Raw genomic sequence first — 22,060 nt, 5'->3', positions numbered from 1 at the left:
AAAAACACTAGCTTTTCTGTTATTTTTGTATTCTATTTATTTTCTTTTAATTTATTATATTATTTAAAGGGAGACACTGCAGGCAAAAAGCAGCTGTCAAGTTTAAGGTTTTGAGCATTTTGTTTTTTCATAAAGTGTTTTTAGACTAGTGGAAAGAAAACATCTAAAATACACTGTCAAGTGTTTCTTTTATAGCACTTTATCTATTTGTGTCAATAGATTTCAATTACAATACAGATTTTTAAAGGCTGTTTTCTCAAAATGAGTTTTTTTCTCCTACACCGAGCCATAAATCTCCACTTCAGTAGCACTTACACCTCAAACTTGACATTTTATTCCTGTCTCTATTCTGAAGGTTTTTACAGAGGGATTTGTTTATATATAATTTGCTTGATTTTATACAACATTCCCCCCAAATTTGAAAAAATATGTTGTAATAGTGTTTTTCTATAGTTTTTTCTGAATTATGGAGTGACAAAATTAGACACCCAAAATTCCCTCTGTACATTTGACTCTAATGTGTTAAAAAAAATAAACAAGAATTTAAAAAAAAACTGACTTCATCCAGTGTTTAGATTTTTGTACTAGAAATGTAAATGAGTGCATATTCCATTAAATAATGCCTCATTTGCATACTTAAAACTAACATTTGAGAAAACTTGTAATACAAAAAATGTTCACAGTTATCAGTGTAATCAATCAACTGGGTAAGGCGATAACTGTTAGTTTTTTTTTTTTTTTTACCCTATTCACCTGTAGTGTCTAATCTATCTATAAAGAATGAATGATGTTTTAAATAAACCATGCATTTCACATATTTCAACGGTGCATCTTTTTTAATTTAGATTTATTAATAATACTATGGTTTACCAAGCCATAATAACAGAAATGTTGCTTTAAAATGCAAGGACACTCAGTTTTGCAAATACATATCGCTTTTAATTTTCCATCCTCTTATTTGATCATTGATGCTTAAAATGTTGGCATCAACTTAAACTAATAACTGTTTTTCAAACATATAGTAACATATCAGATGACAAAAAAAAAAAGAAACAAAAAAGCTTTTATATGTTATCATGCTTTTATATGATGTTTTAAATTTCACATATCTCAATGGTGCATCTTTCTTTATTAAGATTTATTAATAATGCTGTGGTTTACCAAGCCATAATAACAGAAATGTTGCTTTAAAATGCAAGGACACTCAGTTTTGTAAATACATATCGCTTTTAATTTTCCATCCTCTTATTTGATCCTTGATGCTAAAAATGTTGGCATCAATTCAAACTAATAACTGTTCCTCAAACATATTGTAACATATCAGATGACAAAAAAAAGAAACAGCAATGCTTTAATATGTTATCTATCTATCTATCTATCTATCTATCTATCTATCTATCTATCTATCTATCTATCTATCTATCTATCTATCTATCTATCTATCTATCTAAAAAAAAGAAACAGCAATGCTTTAATATGTTATCTATCTATCTATCTATCTATCTATCTAAAAAAAAGAAACAGCAATGCTTTAATATGTTATCTATCTATCTATCTATCTATCTATCTATCTATCTATCTATCTATCTATCTATCTAAAAAAAGAAACAGCAATGCTTTAATATGTTATCTATCTATCTATCTATCTATCTATCTATCTATCTATCTATCTATCTATCTATCTATCTATCTGCTCGACTACACGCCTGATGATATGTGGATACTGACGCGAGAACTCGAATGGACTTTGGAAGCAAACTCTGGCCAGAGCACCACCATGCTTTGGATGCCATTACTGAATGCCTTGGATGTCAAGAGTTGTTTGGGACTTCTTCTCATATCGTTACTCGCTTTTGATTTTTGGAGAAGTAAGAATGCGCCGAACTTTCCTCCAGGACCTTGGGGTTTTCCGTTTCTTGGCAACGTTTTCTTCGGTTTCGACTGTCGTGCGATGGATGAGGTAAAAGTTTTATCTTGGTTCTGTCACACACGTTAAAGAAGAGCTTATAAAGACGCTTTCTGAAGCTATTCCGATATTATATTCGTAATGTCTATGTATGAACCACAGACTGGGGCTGTCTAACCGTGGGAACAGACATGCTTTTGTCAGGATGGTGTTTATCTGTCGAACCACTGTCCAAAAAAAGCGCTGTTTTGTGCAGAAGCTGTCAGGGTATCTAAACGATTCTCTTAAAAAGAGGCCTAAATGAAACAAGTGCACTTAATATGCACATGTAGTGTACTTCAAACCTTCAACTATAGTAGTCAACATATGAAGTGGATTGAAACCTTTCATCAAAGTCCTAAAACCAAAACAATACCGGTTCTTGATTTGGGACAACTTTTATTATTTATTTTTTTTATTTTTTTTATTTTTTTGATCCACTTCAAATACTGACTACTGTGTAACTAAAGATAATATGAAATGACTGAAGTGTACGTAACATATTTTTAGTGCACTTTGTAATCATGTCAAGTACATTTTAAATCATTTTCTCAATCTTTTGTTTAAAGTACGCTTATTTTGATGTCATGAACAACATACTAAAAAAAAAATTATTAACTGTGGTAAATATTATAAATGTAGTATATGTAATAAATTGCAACTTTATCATTACAAACAGATAATTACAAATACATTTAAACATTATATACAAGTTTCAATAGAAACGTGTAACCAGTGTTGGTGAAAGTTACTTTTAAAAATAATGCATTACAATATTGAGCTCCCTAAAATAGTAACTAATTACGTTACTTAGTTACTTTTTATGGGCAGGGCTTGCTTGTTTGTTTTTAATATAAAATGTTCTATTTTTGTCAAATGTTAAAGCTTTTTCACACCAAAAGCCTCAGGCTTAGAGAAAAGTAAATTGACGTCTGTACAGTAGACCGCAGAAGAAAAAATGTCAGCTCCTAGCAATAAAAAAAGGAAAACAAATGTTAGATTATCTTGAGTCATTTTTGCTTATTAGTACAGATGAATTGGATCATCGAAGGTTGGCAGCAAAGACATTGGTTAATAAAATGGTATTAAATACATAAAGGATATTTGTATTATTCAACATATTTAATTATTGCAGATTTGTGTTGAATTTCACTGTTTTTATTCATTTTGAAGAACACTGTATCTGTTTTTTTTGTGAGTGAGATGAATTAATGCATGTTCACATTTATTCTATAGAACTAAAGTAACATCTTACAATTTCTCTCAATATGGGGACTTAGCTTTTAATCAATAAATGAAGGGGAAAAAGTAACTGGGTTTACTTATTTACTTATTTCTTGTCAAATGAAAAGTAATGCGTTACTTTACTAGTTACTTGGAAAAAGTAATATTATTACGTAACTAATGCGTTACCCCCAACACTGCGTGTAATGTTTTGTTGGAATCGTTGAAGTGTGGGTCTAATTGCATCCAGTTTATTGACATTAGAAAAAAAATTAAAAGCAAACAAAACAATAAAGTTAATTTATGTTACCATTATGGGATATTAAATCGGTGTTGTTTAATTTGCCGATTATGCAGGTGGCTGCCAAATTTGGCAACATTTTCAGCCTCAGAGTGGGTTATGACAAGATCGTGCTGGTGTCTGGATATGAATGGGTAAAGGAGGTTTTGGTGACACAAGGTGACTACTTTCTGGACCGTCTTATATCTCCTCCTATTAAAGACGTATTTAAAGGAAATGGTGAGCCTAGTTTCTACCAAGTGTCAGAATCATGAACAAGAGTTGGCAAATTGTTTGAAATAACCTTTTTGTGAACTCCAGGCATTTCTCTGAGCAGTGGATATAAGTGGAGGAAGCAGCGCCATTTTACTGCCTTCCACCTGAAAGCCTTTGCAGAGGGCAAAAATGCTTTGGAGACTCACATTCAACAAGAATGCATCTATCTGTGTCAGAGCTTTGAGGAACAGCAAGGTGCGGTGCTGTATTAAACTCTGTCTCTGGTATTGTTGGCCAAATGCTTTGTTAATTCTGCTAAATTAACTCCATACTTTTCCAAACCTCACAGTAGATTTTCAGACCATATTTAACATTAAAGTTCATACAGCATTATTTTCAGCTTTACATTTGGTATATACTACAGTCATGTGTAAATATTTTTATTTTCTCAGGGTTTTTTTTGTTGATTTTCTCTAAGTGACAACATACAGAGCCCACGTATGTTGTAAAATAAAAATACATAACATATAAATGAAATAGAATAAAAAAATACATACTTTTACATGCACACAAGACACTTTTTTGTGCCCTCAAAAAATTATTCACATGGGAATTTTTATGCATTACAAATTCTAGTTTGATATAACCTATTTCCTTTGTGCATCACTGCCGTCTTACTACAAATAAAACGAGAGCATGGATGCACATGAATTAATAGAAATCTACTTGCTTAAAATTTGGCTTTCCTTATGGTAGTACGTTTAATATCAAGGCCTAATGGCCAACGTAACACATCCTCTGTGGCAGCGGAGAAACCATGACACAAAAAGGGCTGATGGCATAATACAGCTGTGTGCATTGTCCTATTTGAGAAGATTAAGAGTCTATAAAAAAGACCTGGTACCGTACAAAAGTGTTCGAAATGTTTTTAGGGCAGTATGTCATATTTCAAGGCCTTAGGTCTCTTTAACCCAAGAACCACTCAGCAAAATGGGCTGATGGCACAATAGGTGGCTCAGTGTGTGATTTGTCCTGTATTCTGTGTTTAATGGTTTCTCATGCACACATAAATGTCTGAATATTTTTTTATTTATGCAAAGGTCCTTGAGGCTTTGTAATATGACGCGAAGAATATCCAAAACGCTTATAACCTGCATTTTTGCATGATGAAAATTCAGTTATATTGCCATGAAAACACATTTCTTAATGTATTTTCATTACATTCTTACTGTTCTATTATTAAAAAGATAAATAAATAGAAGAAATATTTTTCCATGCTCTGCTTTCTTTTTTCTCCTGAAGATTAAATTCAAATTTCAACATGCATGCTATGATTAAAGGAAATTCCGAAAGATACCACAAAAAGGGCATATAGTCTTTCAATATGCAGCTGGTCTTAAAGGAACTGTTCATCCGTTTCCAAACTTATGTATGCTGTTTTATTTAGCTTTTTCCTATGCAGCACATTTTTTTAAATGTTCACCGAAAATGAAACGTTGCTGAAAATGTACTCACCCTCAGATTATCCAAGATGTAGTTTGTTTCTTCATGGGATTTGGAGAAATTTAATCTTGCATCGCTTACTAATGGATCCTCTGCAGTGAATGGGTGCCGTCAGAATGTCCAAACAGCTGATAACAACCACACCTCTTCAGTCCATCAATTAACATTTTGTGAAGCCAAAAGCTGTGTTTGTAAGAAAGAAGTCCATCACTGAGATGTTTTAACTTCAGACACTCACTTCTGGTTCATAATCCATAATAATGCTTCCTCCAGTGAAAAATCCCATCTCCTGTTGTCTCCCACATTAGAAATCACCCACATATTTGTTTAGAGCTGTTCTGAACTGTTTTAGCTTGTAAATTATGTTTGATCTGTGCAGATTTCTCTCATAATTCAGAAAAGATTCATTTTAAAAGTCAATATTTTGGACTTCTTTCTTACAAACAAACAACATTTTATTTTCACAAGATGTTAGCTGATGGACTGGAGTGGTGTGGATTACTTGTTGATTATTGTGATGTTTTTATCAGCTGTTTGGACTCTCATTCTGACGGCACCCATCCACTGCAGAGGATTCATTGGTGAGCAAGGGATGGAATAATACATTTCTCCAAATCTGTTCTGATGAAAAAACAAACTCATATATATATTGGATATCCTGTGGGTGAGTATATTTTCAGCAAAGTATCTTCATGCAGATCTTTTCTATACAGTAGTAATTTATAGTGACCATATCTGTCAAACTCCAAAAAACACAAACTACAAACTGTAAACTACGCATTCTCTGCTTAAAATAACAATATCATCACTTGACAGGAAGCCCTTTCAGTCCTCATGACATCCTAAACAGTGCCACCGCTAATATAATTGGATGTTTTGTGTTGGGGAAGCGTTTTGATGACAACTTCACTGACTTCCAGAACCTACTTTTTAATTCAGACACGTTCCTAGAAAACATTCCACAAATTCAGGTACTTTTTCACTTTTCTTTCTGTCAAATATAGAGGTTTTGTTTTTCCAAATGCACTTATTTGAGCTATTCTTTTGTAAATTAATTGATGTGGCATGCAGTAACTTTTACCATTGCTTGCCAGTTTTAGTTTAAATCAGATGATGTGAAATATTGATGTCAAATTTTAATATATTTTCAGATTTATAATGCATTTCCTTGGCTTGTCAAACGTTTTTATGGACCACATAAGACTATTTTAGCAAACTATACAAAGCTAACAGCCTTCATTAAGAAACAAATTGAGAAACATAAGAAGGATTGGGATCCTTTTGATTATCGGGATTTCATAGATACCTACATTGGAGAGATAGATAAGGTAAGACAATAAAGACTTTCACTGATTATTTATTGATTCCTGTAGCACTTTGTAGCAAAATTTATGTCTTTTTTAAATATAAAGTCAAAATGAAATGGCATTCACAATTTGTGGACATGAAAAATTATAGAAAGGAAAAGAAAGTTATATGTTGTCAAGTTATATAGTTATAGGTTATATTTTTGATTTAAGATTGCAAAGAAACATTTGCAGCATCCACAGATGAATTGCACACAATGAAAACAGGAACATGCATTAAGAAATGAGACTTTGATTTCATGTTGACTTAAAATTATGATCAATCAAGAGCTCAGCTATGGTTTGACAGAGTTTTAAATCTGGTCCATGTGTCTGAATCATACTTTTGTTTTAGAGAAGGAAGGACACAGAGGCTGCTTTCACTGTGGATAATCTTGCCTGCATCACTGTGGACCTGTTTAAGACTGGCACACAAAACACGACTGACACTCTTCAATGGGCTTTACTGTTAATGATCAAGTACCCCGATGTCCAAAGTAAGTGAACTTGAAAATGTCTGTTCTGTAAAATCACCATATACATTTATATTCTTCAATATATTTAATCATAAAAGTAAAAATGTTTTAACATTCACCCTTAGGTCATACAAGATGTAGATGAGATTGTTTCAGGTTTAGAGAAATGTATCACTTGCTCGCCAATGGATCCTCTGCAGTAAATGGGTGCCGTCAGAATGAGAGTCCAAACAGTTGATAAAAACATCACAATAATCCACAAGTAATCCACATCACTCCAGTCCATCAGTTAATGTCAGGTGAAGTGAAAAAACTGTGTGTTTGTAAGAAACAAATCCATCATTAAGACATTTTAACTTCAAACTGTTACTTCAGGCTGAAATATGAGTCCACAATCCATATTAATGTTTCCTCCACCAACAGTTTGTTTACAACTGTTTTAGAACCAATTGATATTTGTGAGTTTGACACGTCACCCATTTTTTGCTTAAAGTAAAAATAATGTTACTTGACAGGAAGCCCTTTTATTCTTCATGGCAGCGGTTTGAAGTTAAAAACATAATGATATATTTGTTTCATACAAACATGCAACTGTTAATGTTAACTGATGGACTGGAGTGATGTGGATTACTTGTGGATTATTGTGATGTGTTTAGCAGCTGTTTTAACTCTCATTCTGACGGCACCCATTCACTCCAGAGGATCCATTGGTGAGCAAGTGTTGGAATGACACATTTCTTCAAATCTGATTAAGAAACAAACTCACCTACATCTTGGATGGCTTGAAGATAAGAATATTTTCAGCAGATTTTCTATTTTTGGTGAATATTTATATACGTCATTGTAAGTTAATCACAATATACTGTACCATATGTGGTTGCAAACATAGCCACTGAAATGTCTGATTTCTGTCATTATTCATAGAGAAAGTTCAAGATGAGATTGACTGTGTAATTGGGAAGTGGCATCAGCCATGTTTGGCAGACCGAGCCAGTATGCCTTATACCGATGCAGTTCTTCATGAAACTCAGAGAGTGGGCAACATCTTCTCTCTGACTGCGCCGCGCCTGACAAGTCGAGACTATGCATTGGCTGGATACTTCATTCCTAAAGTAATGCTGCTTTAGTTTTGTACTCTGATGACATTTGGCATGGCAGCATTTTTTAGATTGTTTTCTCCTTTGGTTTAATAGCTTGTGCTTATATTTATTTGCTTTGGGTCATTTGTAAATTGCATTGGGTATGTTAAAAGTTTACACCCCCTTTGTTTGTTCTGAACAGTTAAACTGCCGGCTGTTCTTCAGAAAAATCCTTCAGGCCCCACAAATTCTTTGGTTTTTCAGTATTTTAGTGTATTTGAACCCTTTCCAACAATGACTGTACACTGTAAAAAGTGAACAGTTGGATCAACTTAAAAAAATTACTTCAGGTGGTAACACCTAAAAAATTTAAGTTGATTGAACTAAAATTATTTAAGTGTGATTGACCACACTTAGATAATCTTAGTTCAATCAACTTAATTTTTTAGGTGTTACCAATTGAAGTAATTTTTTTAAGTTGATCCAACTGTTCACTTTTTACAGTGCACATATATCAGGACTTTTACCTTTCTTTAATACAAGCGATATATAAGCTTCTCCAAGGGTCTTTGGTAATTCTTTAGCCACAAATGAATAATTAAACATATTAAGCAATGGGTCTGCTATGATTTTGAGATCCATCTTTTCACACTGAGGACAACTGAGGGACTCATATGCAACTATTACAGAAGGTCACTGATGCTCCAGAAGGAAACATGATTCATTAAGAGCTGGGGGTGAAAACTTTTGAATGGAATGAAGATGTGTATATTTTTCTTATTTTGCCTAAATACCATTTTTTTTTTTCATTTAGTACTGCCTTTCAGAAGTTACAGAAGATACTTACATATTTTCCAGAAGACAAAACAAGTTAAATTTACCCTGATATTTTAATTCCAAAAGTTTCCACATCCCGGATCTTAATGTATGTTTCCTTCTGAAGCATCAGTGAGCGTTTGAATCTTCTGTAATAGTTGCAAATGAGTCCCTCAGTTGTTCTCAGTGTGAAAAGATGGATCTCAAAATCATACACTCGTTGTAAGGAACGGGTTAAAATACACAAAAATGCTTAAAAAAAAACATCACAGTATTAAGAATCAAGAATTTGTAAACTTTTGAACTGTTTTTTTTTTTTAAATAAATTTAATTATTTTCTCTTGTGGACTATATGTAAATATATTTTATGTGAAATATCTAATTGAGGTCCGTACTGAATAGACATGTATTTTATATGATCTCTCTTATTTTGGTCAAATAATTAACATTTTGCAGATTCTGAAAAGGCGATGTAAACTTTAGACCTCAACTGTATGTACGTTTGGTCCAAAAAAAAAAGAAAAAGAAAAAGAAAAGCAAACTCCTGCATTGTATTATGTATGTGACTGTAATTATATGCTTGTTTTTCTCACACAAGGGCACACTAGTCATCTGCAATCTCTCCTCTGTGCTGAAGGATTCATTACAATGGGAAAAACCGGATCAGTTTTATCCCGAACATTTCCTAGATGACCAAAGGAATTTTAAGAAACGGGAAGCATTTTATACATTTTCTGCAGGTAGTCTTTCGTTATATGCACTCACACTCACACATGGTGTTTTAATGTAAGATGACGTGTGCATACGTGTGTCCAGGGAAAAGGTCATGTGTGGGTGAGCAGCTGGCACGAAACATACTCTTCCTCTTCTTCACCTCCCTCCTCCAAAAGTTCTCATTCTCAGCTCCGGAAGGACTAGAACCTCGCCTTGAGGATCAGGAACAGGTCAAGACGTCCCATAAATCCTCCCAGATGTGTGCGTCGTTACGCTGATAATTGTTGCATTACAGTTGTATTATAGTTTTTTACAGACGCTAGGACACATTTCTCAATACTTAGGTCACTTTTGCAAAACTCTTCACGCAGTGAGCACAACAGAAGTCTATGTGGGATAAACTGAGGATCAATTATCATTGTTTTGGCACAAAATGCATTCAATGACTACATCTCTCAAATTTCATGAATTCTTTTCTCAGTCAGACACAACAACTGCCAAAAATCTTTGTACGTACAGGACATTTTGCACATGCTTACATACGGTTTTCAAAACTGTTAAACTTATGTTCAAAACAGTAACATAATGCAAAACTGAATAAGACAGCAAAATTCAACAGCGATATTTTATTGAAACATATTTCAAATCTAAAAATGCGAGTAGATTAGCATTACTATTGTATCTGTATCAGTGGATGGTGTGTATACAAATTCTTGTATTTTGGAATTACTTAGTGCAAAAAAATACAAATAAATAAACGACAGAAAATATTGACGAATTCTGCATCAAGTCTGTTTCTTTCCAGTAACATATATTGCAATTATAAACAGAGATGTGTCCTTGTTTTACACAAGAAAACACTGTGTAATGCTACACGTTGTTAGTGTTTTTTAGCTCATTGTTTTGTGGGTGACAAAGTGTGTTTGTCGGCTGTCAACCTTTGCTAGTGTTCTGGAAGAATGAGTTTATTTGAGACCTGAATAAAGTGTTTTGGTAGTTGTAGTGCATTTTGAATGTGAAATGAACTGCTTTGCCAAGCTGAAAGTCGGTTAGGAGAACTGTGTGAAGAGTTTTGCAAAAGTGACCTAAGTATTGAGAAATGTGTCCTAGCGTCTGTAAAAAACTGTAATAGACTGATGTTATGCTAATACATGCAGTAAAATGCGGTCAACATATATCGCATGTAAATCTCTCTCTTCAATATGAATAGATTTATTTGATGGCAACTGTGATGAAGTTTAGTAAACTTCTTTATTTAAACGACAGAACATATGCTTACTAATGTCAGTATTGTTGTTGTATTATTTGAATGTTTAGACTGCAAAACGTTAATTGCATTGCAAATGTGAATGATGCTATTTTATTGACGTAAGATCCACTTCATTTCCCAGAAATTAAAAATCCAGCAAAGAATGGTTTGTGATCTGGTTTTTAATAAGATTTCTATTTAATTGAAAATGTTTTGTGTTTTTAATTTTAATACTGGGTGGAAAAATACCCTGTTGACTTATACACAGTACATATTTTCATGCATTTCACTGATAATTTACAACTGCCTTTATATTTTGTTGAAGAGGATGCCTTGCAAAGAATCAGTTTTGAAGCTCTTGGAAATAATACGTGAGCTCAGCATGATAAACATCTGGCAAGGTGCATTATCACCACCAGACGGCAGTAGAGAAGCTCTTGAGAACTCACAAACTCTTAAGACCCCATCTTTTCTCTTTCTCTAGTTACTTTTTAGCAACTCTTAAGTTTCTCGCAATGATGCGGATTCGCAGAGTTCTACAGAAGTCGGAGTCATTGCGGTCGCTGTCGTGATAGTACAGTTTACTGAAGCAAGACTATTTCTGCACGAAAGGACACACGCATGTTTTGTCGTGAAATCCGAGTTTTTCTGGAAAAATATTTAATTTCTATGAGTTGTTGTGCTGGGGTTCATGTAGCAGCGCGCTGCGTCTGAACTTTGGCGGCGTGTCATTAGTAAGTGTCCTTCTTCAAAAGCGTTTTGAAAGACACATTTCACCGTGGACTAACAGAAGAAATGTTTTTGTTTTTTATTATTGTGTTATATGTTTTTGTTATTTATATATTTGACCAGGTAGATTGTTAAAAAGAATGTGCCATGCCGTTTGTGGAGTTCATCGCAGGATGGATTTCAGGTATTATTTTACTTTTGCTTTGGAACAAATCAGTACCTTGTCTGCTTGAAATAACATTGAAACTAATATATTTGCTAATAGGTGGGTTTGAGTTTGTTTTTAATTGCCATTAACTGCAAAGTTATAAACTGTGGTGATATCATGATATTCCTTATACCATAACGTTTCTTATACCTTGAAGAACACACTGTATGACTAGGGTTACCACTTTTAATACCCAAAAATAAGGGACGCATTCTGGGGGGGTGGGGGGGGGGGGGTCATCTAAAAAATGCTGCAGTAATATGGGACGTCCTGAATAAGAACTGATCATTGTTTTTTTTTCTACTTTTTAGAAATGGGGTCTATATATCCCGTTAAAATGTAATAATGTCCCATATCTCAAAAAATGCTGCATTAAAAAAGGTTTCATATGAGTTTTGCATATAATATGGGCCTTCCTGAATAAGAAATGATCATTGTTTTTTTCTTCTACTTATTAGACTCTTAAAGTCTAATAACGTCCCATTTCTCAGAAAAGAAAATTACACCAATAAATAAAACGGATATTAAAGCTGAAATGCAAATAAATAAGTAAGTAAAAATTCACGAGCACTTTGTAGTATTATCTCTCAGTCCTGGGCGTCTAGATGAAAAGCGCTCTGCAAGGCGTTCTCTCTGTGTTGTTTCTGAAACTACCGTAATCACTGTAATATGCGCGTACACTTAAAATCAATCGCGGCTGGCTTGACCGAGTTTTTCTGGACCGCGGCTGGCTTTACCGCATTGATTAACTGCATGAGACGCTGCTTTAGAAAAATTATAAAAAATACGGGACAAAACCCGTCCCGTATTGATTCAAAACGGGACGCGCAATTTCATTCTCAAATACGGGACGATTCCGTATTTTAAGGGACGGGTGGCAACCCTATGTATGACTACGGTAGACTATCTATTATAAATACTAGGGAAACACAATAGAGGTAGAAATGTTAACTAATAGATTTCACCATACTTTCCCCAGCTGATAAATCACAGTACATTACCACAATTTGGATTAGAGTTATCTGAAATGTTAGGTTTAGATAAGACAATTAGGCATCGTATAATTAAATAAACACTATAATTATACACTATAACTAAAAACACTATAATTTCCATACACTTCCAGGACAAAACCCTGAACAGCGGATGAATCAATCAATAACCAACCAACCACCATGTTTGGTTAATCTTCACCAATTTTTTTCATTTTATCAAAACCTTCAGAATATAAATGGAATAAACTAATGTTTTGTTTTTGCAAGTGCTGCCTAAAAAAGCCTTTGTATTGTGCAGGTCTACAGACACAAATTGATACAGTGCAAAAATGAATCACTTAAAAGGTCATTTTGGATTTCCTTGCACTAGTCTAAAATAAGACACGATATGGAAATTGACCAGTGCATGGACAAAAAAAAACAGTATTATTTACATATAGAACAAAAAAAATATATAACCAGTAACAATAGGCTAATAATAATACAAATACAGAACAAGACAATAGACTTAAAAGACTGTGGAATGGATACAAATGTAGGCCTATTTTGTTTGATGTACTTTATGTAATATTTATTAATGATAAACTACTTTTGAATGCTGTCTGCAATGTAGAAGACAAGCACTGCCTATTGTTAATATATTAATTTAATAATGTATTAATTTCTATAATAATTAATATAATCATTTCTTAAGTTAAAATAAAATACGCATGTAGTGCATGGGGAAAAAAAACAATGGTTTTGCCTGTAGCATTTTTCCTTAACAAATAATAATCTCTTTTACAATACAGCTGCAATATTTTTTGTACATGGTTTACAAAAAAAAAAAAAAAAAGTAATCATTGCCCTGGATTATTATTATAAATGTTTCACTGTTTCAGATTGCAAACTGTTCAATGATTCACAAGTGGTTAATAATCATATCTGGTGTCAGGTGCTGTTGGTTTAGTTGTTGGACACCCTTTGGACACAGTAAAGGTGAGTATCATTGCTAATAGATTTGAAGTATGTGTGATTAGCTGGTTTTTAGTCATTGACACTACTAATAAGAGTTGATGCCTTTGTTTTGGTCATAGGTGCGCTTGCAGACCCAGGCTGTGTACAGAGGAATATTTGACTGTGTGGTCAAAACATACACACATGAAGGAGTAAGTCATCAAACACTATGTAGTGCCATAAGAAAATCAATGTATACATATTTATATATAATCAAAATAATTCAACCCTTCGAGAGATTAAAAATGTAAGCTTTTCTGGAGATTTTTTTATTGCTGTCATAACAGTTCAGAGGTAAATTAAAACTTATTTTATTTTATGTCAATACTGTATATAATGTAGTATTTTGGAGTTAAGGGAATTTTTGCAGTGCAGCTTTGCCATCATTTTTAAGCCATTTATTTGGTAGGTTCAAAATTGTTAAATCACAATTAAGCCATTGCAAACTCTTAACAAAACTGAATTAGCTTGAGAAGTTACATATACCTACGTTTAGCTCAAATGTGCTATAGTTGAGTAGCAAAAACGGCAAAAGAGCTCTCACAAAAGCTAAAGAAAATAAATTGTTTTGTTAGATTAGAAGGTCTATGGCTACAAGATGACACTAAATGTTCCTAGAGACACAGATGGAAGTCGTATTTAAACCTTTAAAATGTGTTTTACCAAAAAACCTTTAGGGTGTAAAAAAAAAAAAGCACAATATAATCAAGGGGGGAAAAGTGCCAAAGACTTGCAAAATGACCTGATGAAAGAAGGAAACTATAAAAAAGGACAATTCATTTGGATTGACCTGCTATAATATGGGGGGCTTTGCTGTTAAAGGAAGTGGAAATCTTGACTCTTTGATAGTTATCATTGATTTTTTGAAGTATAATGACATTATTGGAGGTTATAAAGAAAAACTAAATTCTTCACCAAATTTGAATTCTTTTAGTACTGCCCTTGTGAAGCTACACAACATTTTTACATATTTACCACAAGACAGAATACACCATTCTATTCAAAGGTTTGCATCAATAATATAGCAGCTGTGTCTCACTTCAAAGGCTGCATCCTCCGGAGGTTGCATACGTCATCGGGGAAGTCTCATTTAAGAAAAGTAACCGAAGAATTGTAAAGTAAAAAACAAATTATAGTATTTTAAACCAAACAAAAGACTAACAGTCAGTTTTATTATGGTTACTTTAAAAAAAAATAAGACATCCTTAATGGCGTGTGCAGCCTTCAAATGCGACCTCCGGAGGATGCAGCCTCCGAAATGAGACGCAGAAATAGTGTGTTTGTTTCTTGACCATCAGTGAATGTTAACAATTTTGTGAACTTGTGAAGAACTGTCATAAAACATGAAAAATCTTTATCAAGGAAGCAACACAACATAGCACATCATTTGTGTACTTCATTATATCGTCTTGTGGCATAAATTTGAAGCTTATCAGGGCAGTGCTACATAAAAAAAATGCTGAAAATTCAGCTTTGTCATCCAGACAAAGTTACCTCTGTGTCTACAAAAAAGTTAATCACTTGAATGACAGATGTTCTTTTTGCTTTTTTCCCCCCAGTGCCGTGGATTTTTTAAGGGCATGTCATTTCCTGTCCTCTCTATTGCCATTAGCAACTCTGTGGCCTTTGGTTCGTACAGTAATGCAATGGATTACCTCGCTCAGTCACATCGCAACAACTCTGACCAAAGCAAGCAGCCACCACTCACTGCTGTGTTCATGGCCGGGTGTTTTTCAGGTTTAGCACAGGCAAGTCTGGGCATCAAGCCAGCAAAGTTCAAAAGAATCTAAAACAACACATTGCGTGTCACTAATTTTTGCTGATTTGATCCGCTCTCACAGTTGTTTGTTACAGCTCCGATAGACCTGGTCAAAGTGCGTCTGCAGAACCAGACAAAATCAGGTGGGAATAAGTACAGAGGCCCCATACACTGTATAGCTGTGATCTTAAGAGAGGATGGGGTGAAAGGGCTTTTCAGAGGAATTTGGGCTCTTGCCCTGCGGGACGTGCCTTGTTTTGGAGTTTACTTCCTGCCATATGAGCTGATCTGCAGAATGCTGACTGAGAAAGGAAAGCAACCAGGTAATTGTGCATAAGTAAATAAATATATTAGTTAATTATATTTGTACATTTATTTTTACGCCAAAAATATGGTTAAACTTTACCTCATGTAAAAGCAATACTTCAATCAAAATACTGTGATTAAGCTCATAATCGATTAATAATGCAATAAGCTCGAAAAGTCACTCAGCCCTGGGGCATCTGATGCAAGGGTTCTAAGGGAAGCATGTGCTAATAAGGGCACAACAGGCCCAGAATCAGCAAGATCCAGGCCACCTGGCCAGAGTACTCCGCAATGATCGCTAGCAGGGGTACAAGATAAAATCTGTGCCTGAAGGGCAGGGACATCAAGGTAATAAAACCTAGTGAATGGTGAAGACTATGTGGCTGCCTCAAAAATGTCTCCAATAGAGACTGCTGGACCATGCCCAGGAGGAGGCCATTCACCTCACTTCGATGGCACACTGTGAGCCCACTAAGATGTAATGGCATCAACTATCCAGTGGTATAATCTCTGCTTTGTAACTGTCAGCCCTTTAAGCATGCAAAGAGCTGCTCTGATCGACAAAACTGGCCAGAGCCCTATAGGGTCCAAACCAAGCAGAGTAAATTAGCACAGTGCAGCTCTGGTAAGAAAGTCAAAACGGATGTCATACAAAGACAGGTCTACATTCTGAACATTTGAGGGCATAGAGGAGTCTCAGAGATGGGGATTTACCCTCAGAAATGGTATTATCTGCCCTCATGGATAGCTGCAAATACTCCTGTCGAGGGGCCACACATGAAGACTCCACAACACAGCCCTCTCACTTTGCAGAGGAGGTGCAACTGCCATAGAATAACATATCTGCTCCTTGGTTCAGTTTGCCTGGTATATACCCGAATCAGTGTCCATAGGAGGAGACATCTTGCAATCTTTTACAGAGACATTACCTGAGACTGCCCTAGTGATTTATAAAGGCTACCACAGTCACGTTGCCCAAACGGACAAGGACGTGATGCACCTTTAAGGCTGGTGTTTAAGGTGTTTAGGGCTAGAAAAACCTCCTCATATGCAGGGAGTTGCTACACAGGTGTTGATTCAGGCTGAACCAGGAGCTGAATGCCGGTCTGCCAGTGCACAGTGCACCATGCACTTAATAAAAGTGTGTGGTGCCAGAGACAGTCCGAAAGGGAGGACTGTATACTGTTGAGCCACTCACTCAAACGTGAATCCCAAAAATGGTCTGTGGTGTCACGCCGGCATATAGCGCAGTTGCACTTCAGGTGTTCCAAATTCGACTCCCACCTCATAGACTTTTTTCTGATATAGTTCGCCCTTCTCTGTCTCCCACTCGCTTCCCATCATATCTCCACTGTCCTATCAAGAATAATGCCAAAAAAATTGCCTAAAATTTTAATAAAATGGTCTGTGGTGAGGGGTTATCTGGATATGCGTTTCCACAGCGGCTTTTTTCAGCAGACACTTTGGATCGGAGAACGTGAGCATCGTTATCCTGGACTGAAGTTTGAATGACACTGAAGCGAGGAGGTCTATGAGTGAATTGGAGCAAGTAACCTTGTTTTACAGTTTGCAGAAACCGGCGAAGGGTTGGAGTCTCTTGAATGGCAGATCACTGCTCAGAAGGGCTCTGACATTCATGTCACTGGAAGTAGAAGTGCTCTTTTTTGTTATTTGGTCCGCTATCATAGTGGTAGTTTAAGCTGTAGAACTGAACAGGACACTTCTTGGAGGAAGATCTGGCCTTGGTGGTTCAAAACGCTGCAGCACGTCTCCTCTCCAACACCTCCAAACGCTCTCACATCACCCCTGTCCCTCGCTCTCTCCACTGGCTCCCAGTGTGGTTCAGGGTGGAGTTTAAGATCCTGATGTTTGTGTTCAATGCCATCAATGGTCTGGCCCCTGCCTACCTCGCAGAGTTGGTTATGGTCTACCAACCAGCCAGAACTCTGCGCTCCTCTGAACAGACAGCGCTGGTTACGCCCAAGTTCAATTATAAAAAGTTTGGAGGCCGGACATTTGCGGTCCAGGGCCCAAAGCTGTGGAACGCACTTCCGGCACAGCTTCGAAGCAACACTGAGTTGTGTGTTTTTAAATCACAGTTGAAGACACATCTTTTCAGACAAGCTTTCGACACGTAGCCACTGACTCGATTGCTGTTTTTTTATGTACATTTGTGCTTTTTATTTAGTGTTGTCTTCTTTGATTCTTGTTCTTATTCTGGAAAGCGCCCTGGGCACCTTTCTGGCTGTTGTAAGGCGTTATATAAATAAAATTTGATTGATGATTGATTGATTGACTTAGCACTTGAGTGAAAGAGACAGCCTCTTCAAGAGGGAGCTTCTCATAGCCCTTTTCTTTAGCACCGTCAGTGGAGGTGAGGGCAGTGAAGCAGAAAAGTGGATGTGGCCTGAGGAGTGTGCTACCACTTGGTAAGTTTGTTGTGAACTTTCAGGGAAGAATGGTGCAGGTCTCTGACGGGAATGGGGGCTCACTGTTGGCACCTTGGCAAAGAACCATTTGTCCATATGGCCTCTTCGGACGGGCTTTTCTGGGGCTGACCACTCCAAGCCAAGCTCTTCAATGGCTTTTATAAGGATGCGAATGAGCTCGCTGTCCAAACTGGGCCATAGAGTACTGGATTCTCATGACGGAAGGGAGCCAGGGTCCTCCACAGATCACGACCAACCCTTCACACCAGGCTGTCCACGACATGGAGCCATTAGCTGCCCGACTGCACAGCCCTCTAACTCTACTGTTTCTTACTCTAAAGCCCCGTTCACACTAGACGCGACTTCTGTCGCCAGAGGCTGGCGATGAGGTCGCTAGTGGGCGTTCTCATTACTGGTTGCTTAGTAACGTCATTTAACAGATGTTTTTATCCAAAGCAACTTTAGAAACAAAGACAAGCAGGTTACAATTCATTTTAATGCAGTTGACATTATTTTTGTATGTGGGCATGGACATGTCATATAAAACAGGACAATCACTGCTGGAGCTGAAAGGAGAATGATCACGAGCACTATCGTCTTCTTTCCTATTGGTTGTCGCTCCCGAAAGTCGCTCTTCATTTGCATAAAGTTTAGAGATTCTGAACTTTGTCGCGTCGCTGGACACGCCCACATCCGGTCGCCAACGGTCGCTGACGGCCGCTGTCGCTCTCGTCGCCTGAAATCGCCGGCTCTCCATTGAAATGAATGGGATCGCGTCGCTTAGTCGCTGCATGTCGCGTGTAGTGTGAATGGGGCTTAAGGCTTCTGGGAGGGGATAAAATGGGAGACCATGAGCGACAGCCTTCATGATAGAAAGCGATCCGTGTGAGGAGAGACTCCATCCCCATGAGCGTTGCCTTAGCATGGACACAGCCCAGGCAAGCAATGCACTTACTGTGGTGTGTAGGGGAGTGTAAGGGGAATTTTACAGCAAAAACCCAAGGACCAGATATGATGAACAAAAACCAGGAGTCAAAGATTCAATCAATCGAAGTCATGTTTACTGAAGAAAATAGTTTGCAGTTTCATCAGCAGAAGTCAGCTTCAACACTCTCGATGGAGTTCGTAGGCCGCTCTGCGTACATGTTCAAAACACCAGTAATTATACTCTAACAGAGGTTGCTAATTACGTCAATGCATAGGATAGGAAGATCCTGATTGGTCAAAAACTTAGATAACTGTAAAATTTTCCACATATGGTAGACAAAATCAAAGCTATCAACAAGTGATTACACAGGCGACAAAGATCAGAGGTCATACACAACAGGCTGTCTCCAGAAGCCCGTTTATGACCCGCAACATCAACAAATGGCAAGAACCTCCTCAGGATAGTCTTTCCGCCGTCACGCCTAAGATCAGAGACAGAGACTGACACACACACACACACAAATTCACACACAGAGGCCTTGTCTGTCTTCAAGGTTGCCTTAGACTCTTTATCATTGTGGTTGGAGACACACACATACTTAACAGTTAGCCCCTTGAAATGGAGACAAATCAACAGGATTTCTCTAATACAAGTCTAGGGATTAATCAGGAGGGTCATCCTGACCTCCTGAGGTGTGATCTCAGGTTTCTGTGAAAAGAGAAACTTCAACAGGCACAAAACACATTTGGAACACAATTACTTCTAACATCATGTGATTTTATTTTTTATAAAGCATATTTCTAGCCACTACTAATATCAAACAACAAATACTATTAAGGAGACCATCTACTAAAAATGTGTGAAAAATTAATAAGGATATTAATTTGTAAAAAGGCCATGATGTCTTCCGACTTCCACTCCTTCAGGAGCATGGCATTTCGTAACAAGTGTTGCAGAATTTTGTTCTAATAGGTGTGAAAAATTGCTCTGTGTTCACCAGCGAGGAGATGATCTTACGCTAAAGGAGAAAGACTCTGATGCAGTGCCACTCGGCGCCGACTTACCTAGGCAGTCTGAACCACCTGTTCACATTGTTAGTGCACGTGTAAACATAGTCGATGTCTAGATTGATAAGAGTGATAAACTGAGTGATAATATGATGATGTGCCCCTCAGGTAACTGTGCTGTGCTGGTGGCTGGAGGTGTTGCTGGTGTAGTCACATGGGCCTGTGCCACCCCCATGGACGTGGTGAAGGCTCGACTGCAGATGTCCGGCGGCGGCGGACGCATGTACAGCGGTGTGATGAACTGCATTACTGTGAGTGTGCGTGAAGAGGGCATTCGGGTTTTCTTCAAAGGCCTTCTTCTGAACAGTGTGAGAGCATTCCCTGTGAACGCTGTGACCTTCCTCAGCTTTGAGATGCTGCTGAGAGCCATGACTGACTCCTCTCACAACTGAGGGAGTGCTGCAGGGATGATGGATTTGTGTAGGCCAAAACTCAGAAACGAGATTGCAAATTAGTTTTTTGGTAACACTTTAGAATAGGTAACACTTAATCACTATTAACTACAACTTTTCCCTCAAAAAATACCTAATTTGCTGCTTATTAATAGTTAGTAAGGTAGTTGTTAGGTTTAGGTATTGGGTAGGATTAGGGATGTAGAATAAGGCACTAATATGTGCTTAATTAGTACTAATAAATGGCCAATATTCTAGTAATATGCATAATTAATAGTTAATAAGTGTTACCTATTCTAAAGTGTTACCTAGTTCATTGGGGTTTTTTAATACATTTTTTTGTTAAATGCCTAAAATACAGTCTGTGAAGAACACACATTTTTCATGTTTTATTCTGTAACATAGAACTTTTAAAAAAAAGTCTACTCGTCTTGAAAAGGGTGGTTTGATAACATGGGACTACAGAGGTTGTCAGGACATGAAACATTAACCACAATGAACATATAAACTTAACTTCTCTCTAGTCACTTTTTAAGCCATGTTGTGTTTATAATCATACATTTGCAAACTATTCAAACTCAAACTTTCAGGGAAATGGGTTTTAAGTAAAGACTGAAAGTCAGAATCTTAACGGTGCAGACGTCACTGTAGTCCGACTGTGGTCTAGTTCATATAGCCTCGGTTTTTTTATTTAGGCTTTAAAATTCATAAAAGTTTATTTTTGACAGTCATCAAAATGTGCAAGATTTATTTTCTCCAGTCATTTAAAAGCCAATGGAAAAAATCCTATAGGGTTTTTTATGACGGGAAGCAGGGTGATTCACACCTCTAGTAGTCCCTATGAATAAGCGGTTTCCATCATATTAGTGGCAATGATTTTAATTTTTCGAATTATCCCAGTGACTTAATAAAAAAATAAATAATTATCACTATAAATGACATTTATATTGCACTTTTACTGTTTCTCAGTGAAATTTTATAGGGAATTAATCCAGTCATTTCAATAGGAATCCATCCATTTTAGTGAGTTTTTGAGGAGTCTCATTGGCTCACCAAGTTTGCATTAATTTTATCATTGGGAAATATTATATATTACATATATTATGTTAATTTAGCATATTACAATCATTACTGAAAGATCATGAAACATTTGTTTCTAAGTTACAACAGGAGCCGATTTCAGCCACAGAAAGGCAACATGTGTCATTTTATTAGTATTACTATTATAGTTTTAATATATTTTAGGTTTTATGTTAAAAACACTACCGAAGCTTAAAGTGCATTTTTATGAAAAGCCATTTGTTAACACTAGCTTTTAAAATCTGGATATCTGTAAAAATGTTGTTAAACAGTATTTTTTATATTAAATATTGTTTGCCTGATGTTTACACATACAAGAAGAA

General features: G+C 36.3%; 2 protein-coding genes across 2 annotated transcripts; both read left to right on the top strand.

Annotated features, from left to right (window-relative positions):
- Positions 1–1,775: 1,775 nt before the first annotated feature.
- Positions 1,776–10,999, top strand: LOC141335040 (cytochrome P450 2J2-like). Its single transcript, XM_073840313.1, has 9 exons — positions 1,776–1,960; positions 3,527–3,689; positions 3,771–3,920; positions 5,985–6,139; positions 6,320–6,496; positions 6,870–7,011; positions 7,915–8,102; positions 9,484–9,625; positions 9,702–10,999. The coding sequence occupies exons 1-9, from the start codon at positions 1,778–1,780 to the stop codon at positions 9,875–9,877; spliced, it is 1,476 nt and encodes a 491-aa protein (XP_073696414.1). The 5' UTR covers positions 1,776–1,777; the 3' UTR covers positions 9,878–10,999.
- A 366-nt stretch (positions 11,000–11,365) lies between these two features.
- Positions 11,366–21,942, top strand: LOC141334352 (solute carrier family 25 member 45). The gene is made up of 7 exons (XM_073839406.1): positions 11,366–11,582; positions 11,701–11,761; positions 13,715–13,758; positions 13,857–13,928; positions 15,336–15,524; positions 15,618–15,858; positions 20,374–21,942. The coding sequence occupies exons 2-7, from the start codon at positions 11,725–11,727 to the stop codon at positions 20,655–20,657; spliced, it is 867 nt and encodes a 288-aa protein (XP_073695507.1). The 5' UTR covers positions 11,366–11,582; positions 11,701–11,724; the 3' UTR covers positions 20,658–21,942.
- Positions 21,943–22,060: the final 118 nt, after the last annotated feature.

Source organism: Garra rufa, chromosome 5 (assembly GCF_049309525.1).
Source record: "Garra rufa chromosome 5, GarRuf1.0, whole genome shotgun sequence".
NCBI classification, from domain to species: domain Eukaryota; kingdom Metazoa; phylum Chordata; class Actinopteri; order Cypriniformes; family Cyprinidae; genus Garra; species Garra rufa.
Note: the sequence above shows the minus strand (reverse complement) of the source record. Positions and strands in the feature narration are given on the sequence as shown.

Excerpts from the sequence above, each read along its gene's own strand:
- LOC141334352 (XM_073839406.1), top strand. The coding sequence starts at position 11,725 with ATGCCGTTTGTGGAGTTCATCGCAGGATGGATTTCAG. Across the intron at positions 13,759-13,856 it reads ACCCTTTGGACACAGTAAAG|GTGCGCTTGCAGACCCAGGC; the intron begins GTGAGTATCATT and ends TTTTGGTCATAG. Across the intron at positions 15,859-20,373 it reads TGAGAAAGGAAAGCAACCAG|GTAACTGTGCTGTGCTGGTG; the intron begins GTAATTGTGCAT and ends TGTGCCCCTCAG.
- LOC141335040 (XM_073840313.1), top strand. The coding sequence starts at position 1,778 with ATGCTTTGGATGCCATTACTGAATGCCTTGGATGTCAAGAGTTGTTTG. Across the intron at positions 3,921-5,984 it reads GAGCTTTGAGGAACAGCAAG|GAAGCCCTTTCAGTCCTCAT; the intron begins GTGCGGTGCTGT and ends ATCACTTGACAG. Across the intron at positions 9,626-9,701 it reads ATTTTATACATTTTCTGCAG|GGAAAAGGTCATGTGTGGGT; the intron begins GTAGTCTTTCGT and ends ACGTGTGTCCAG.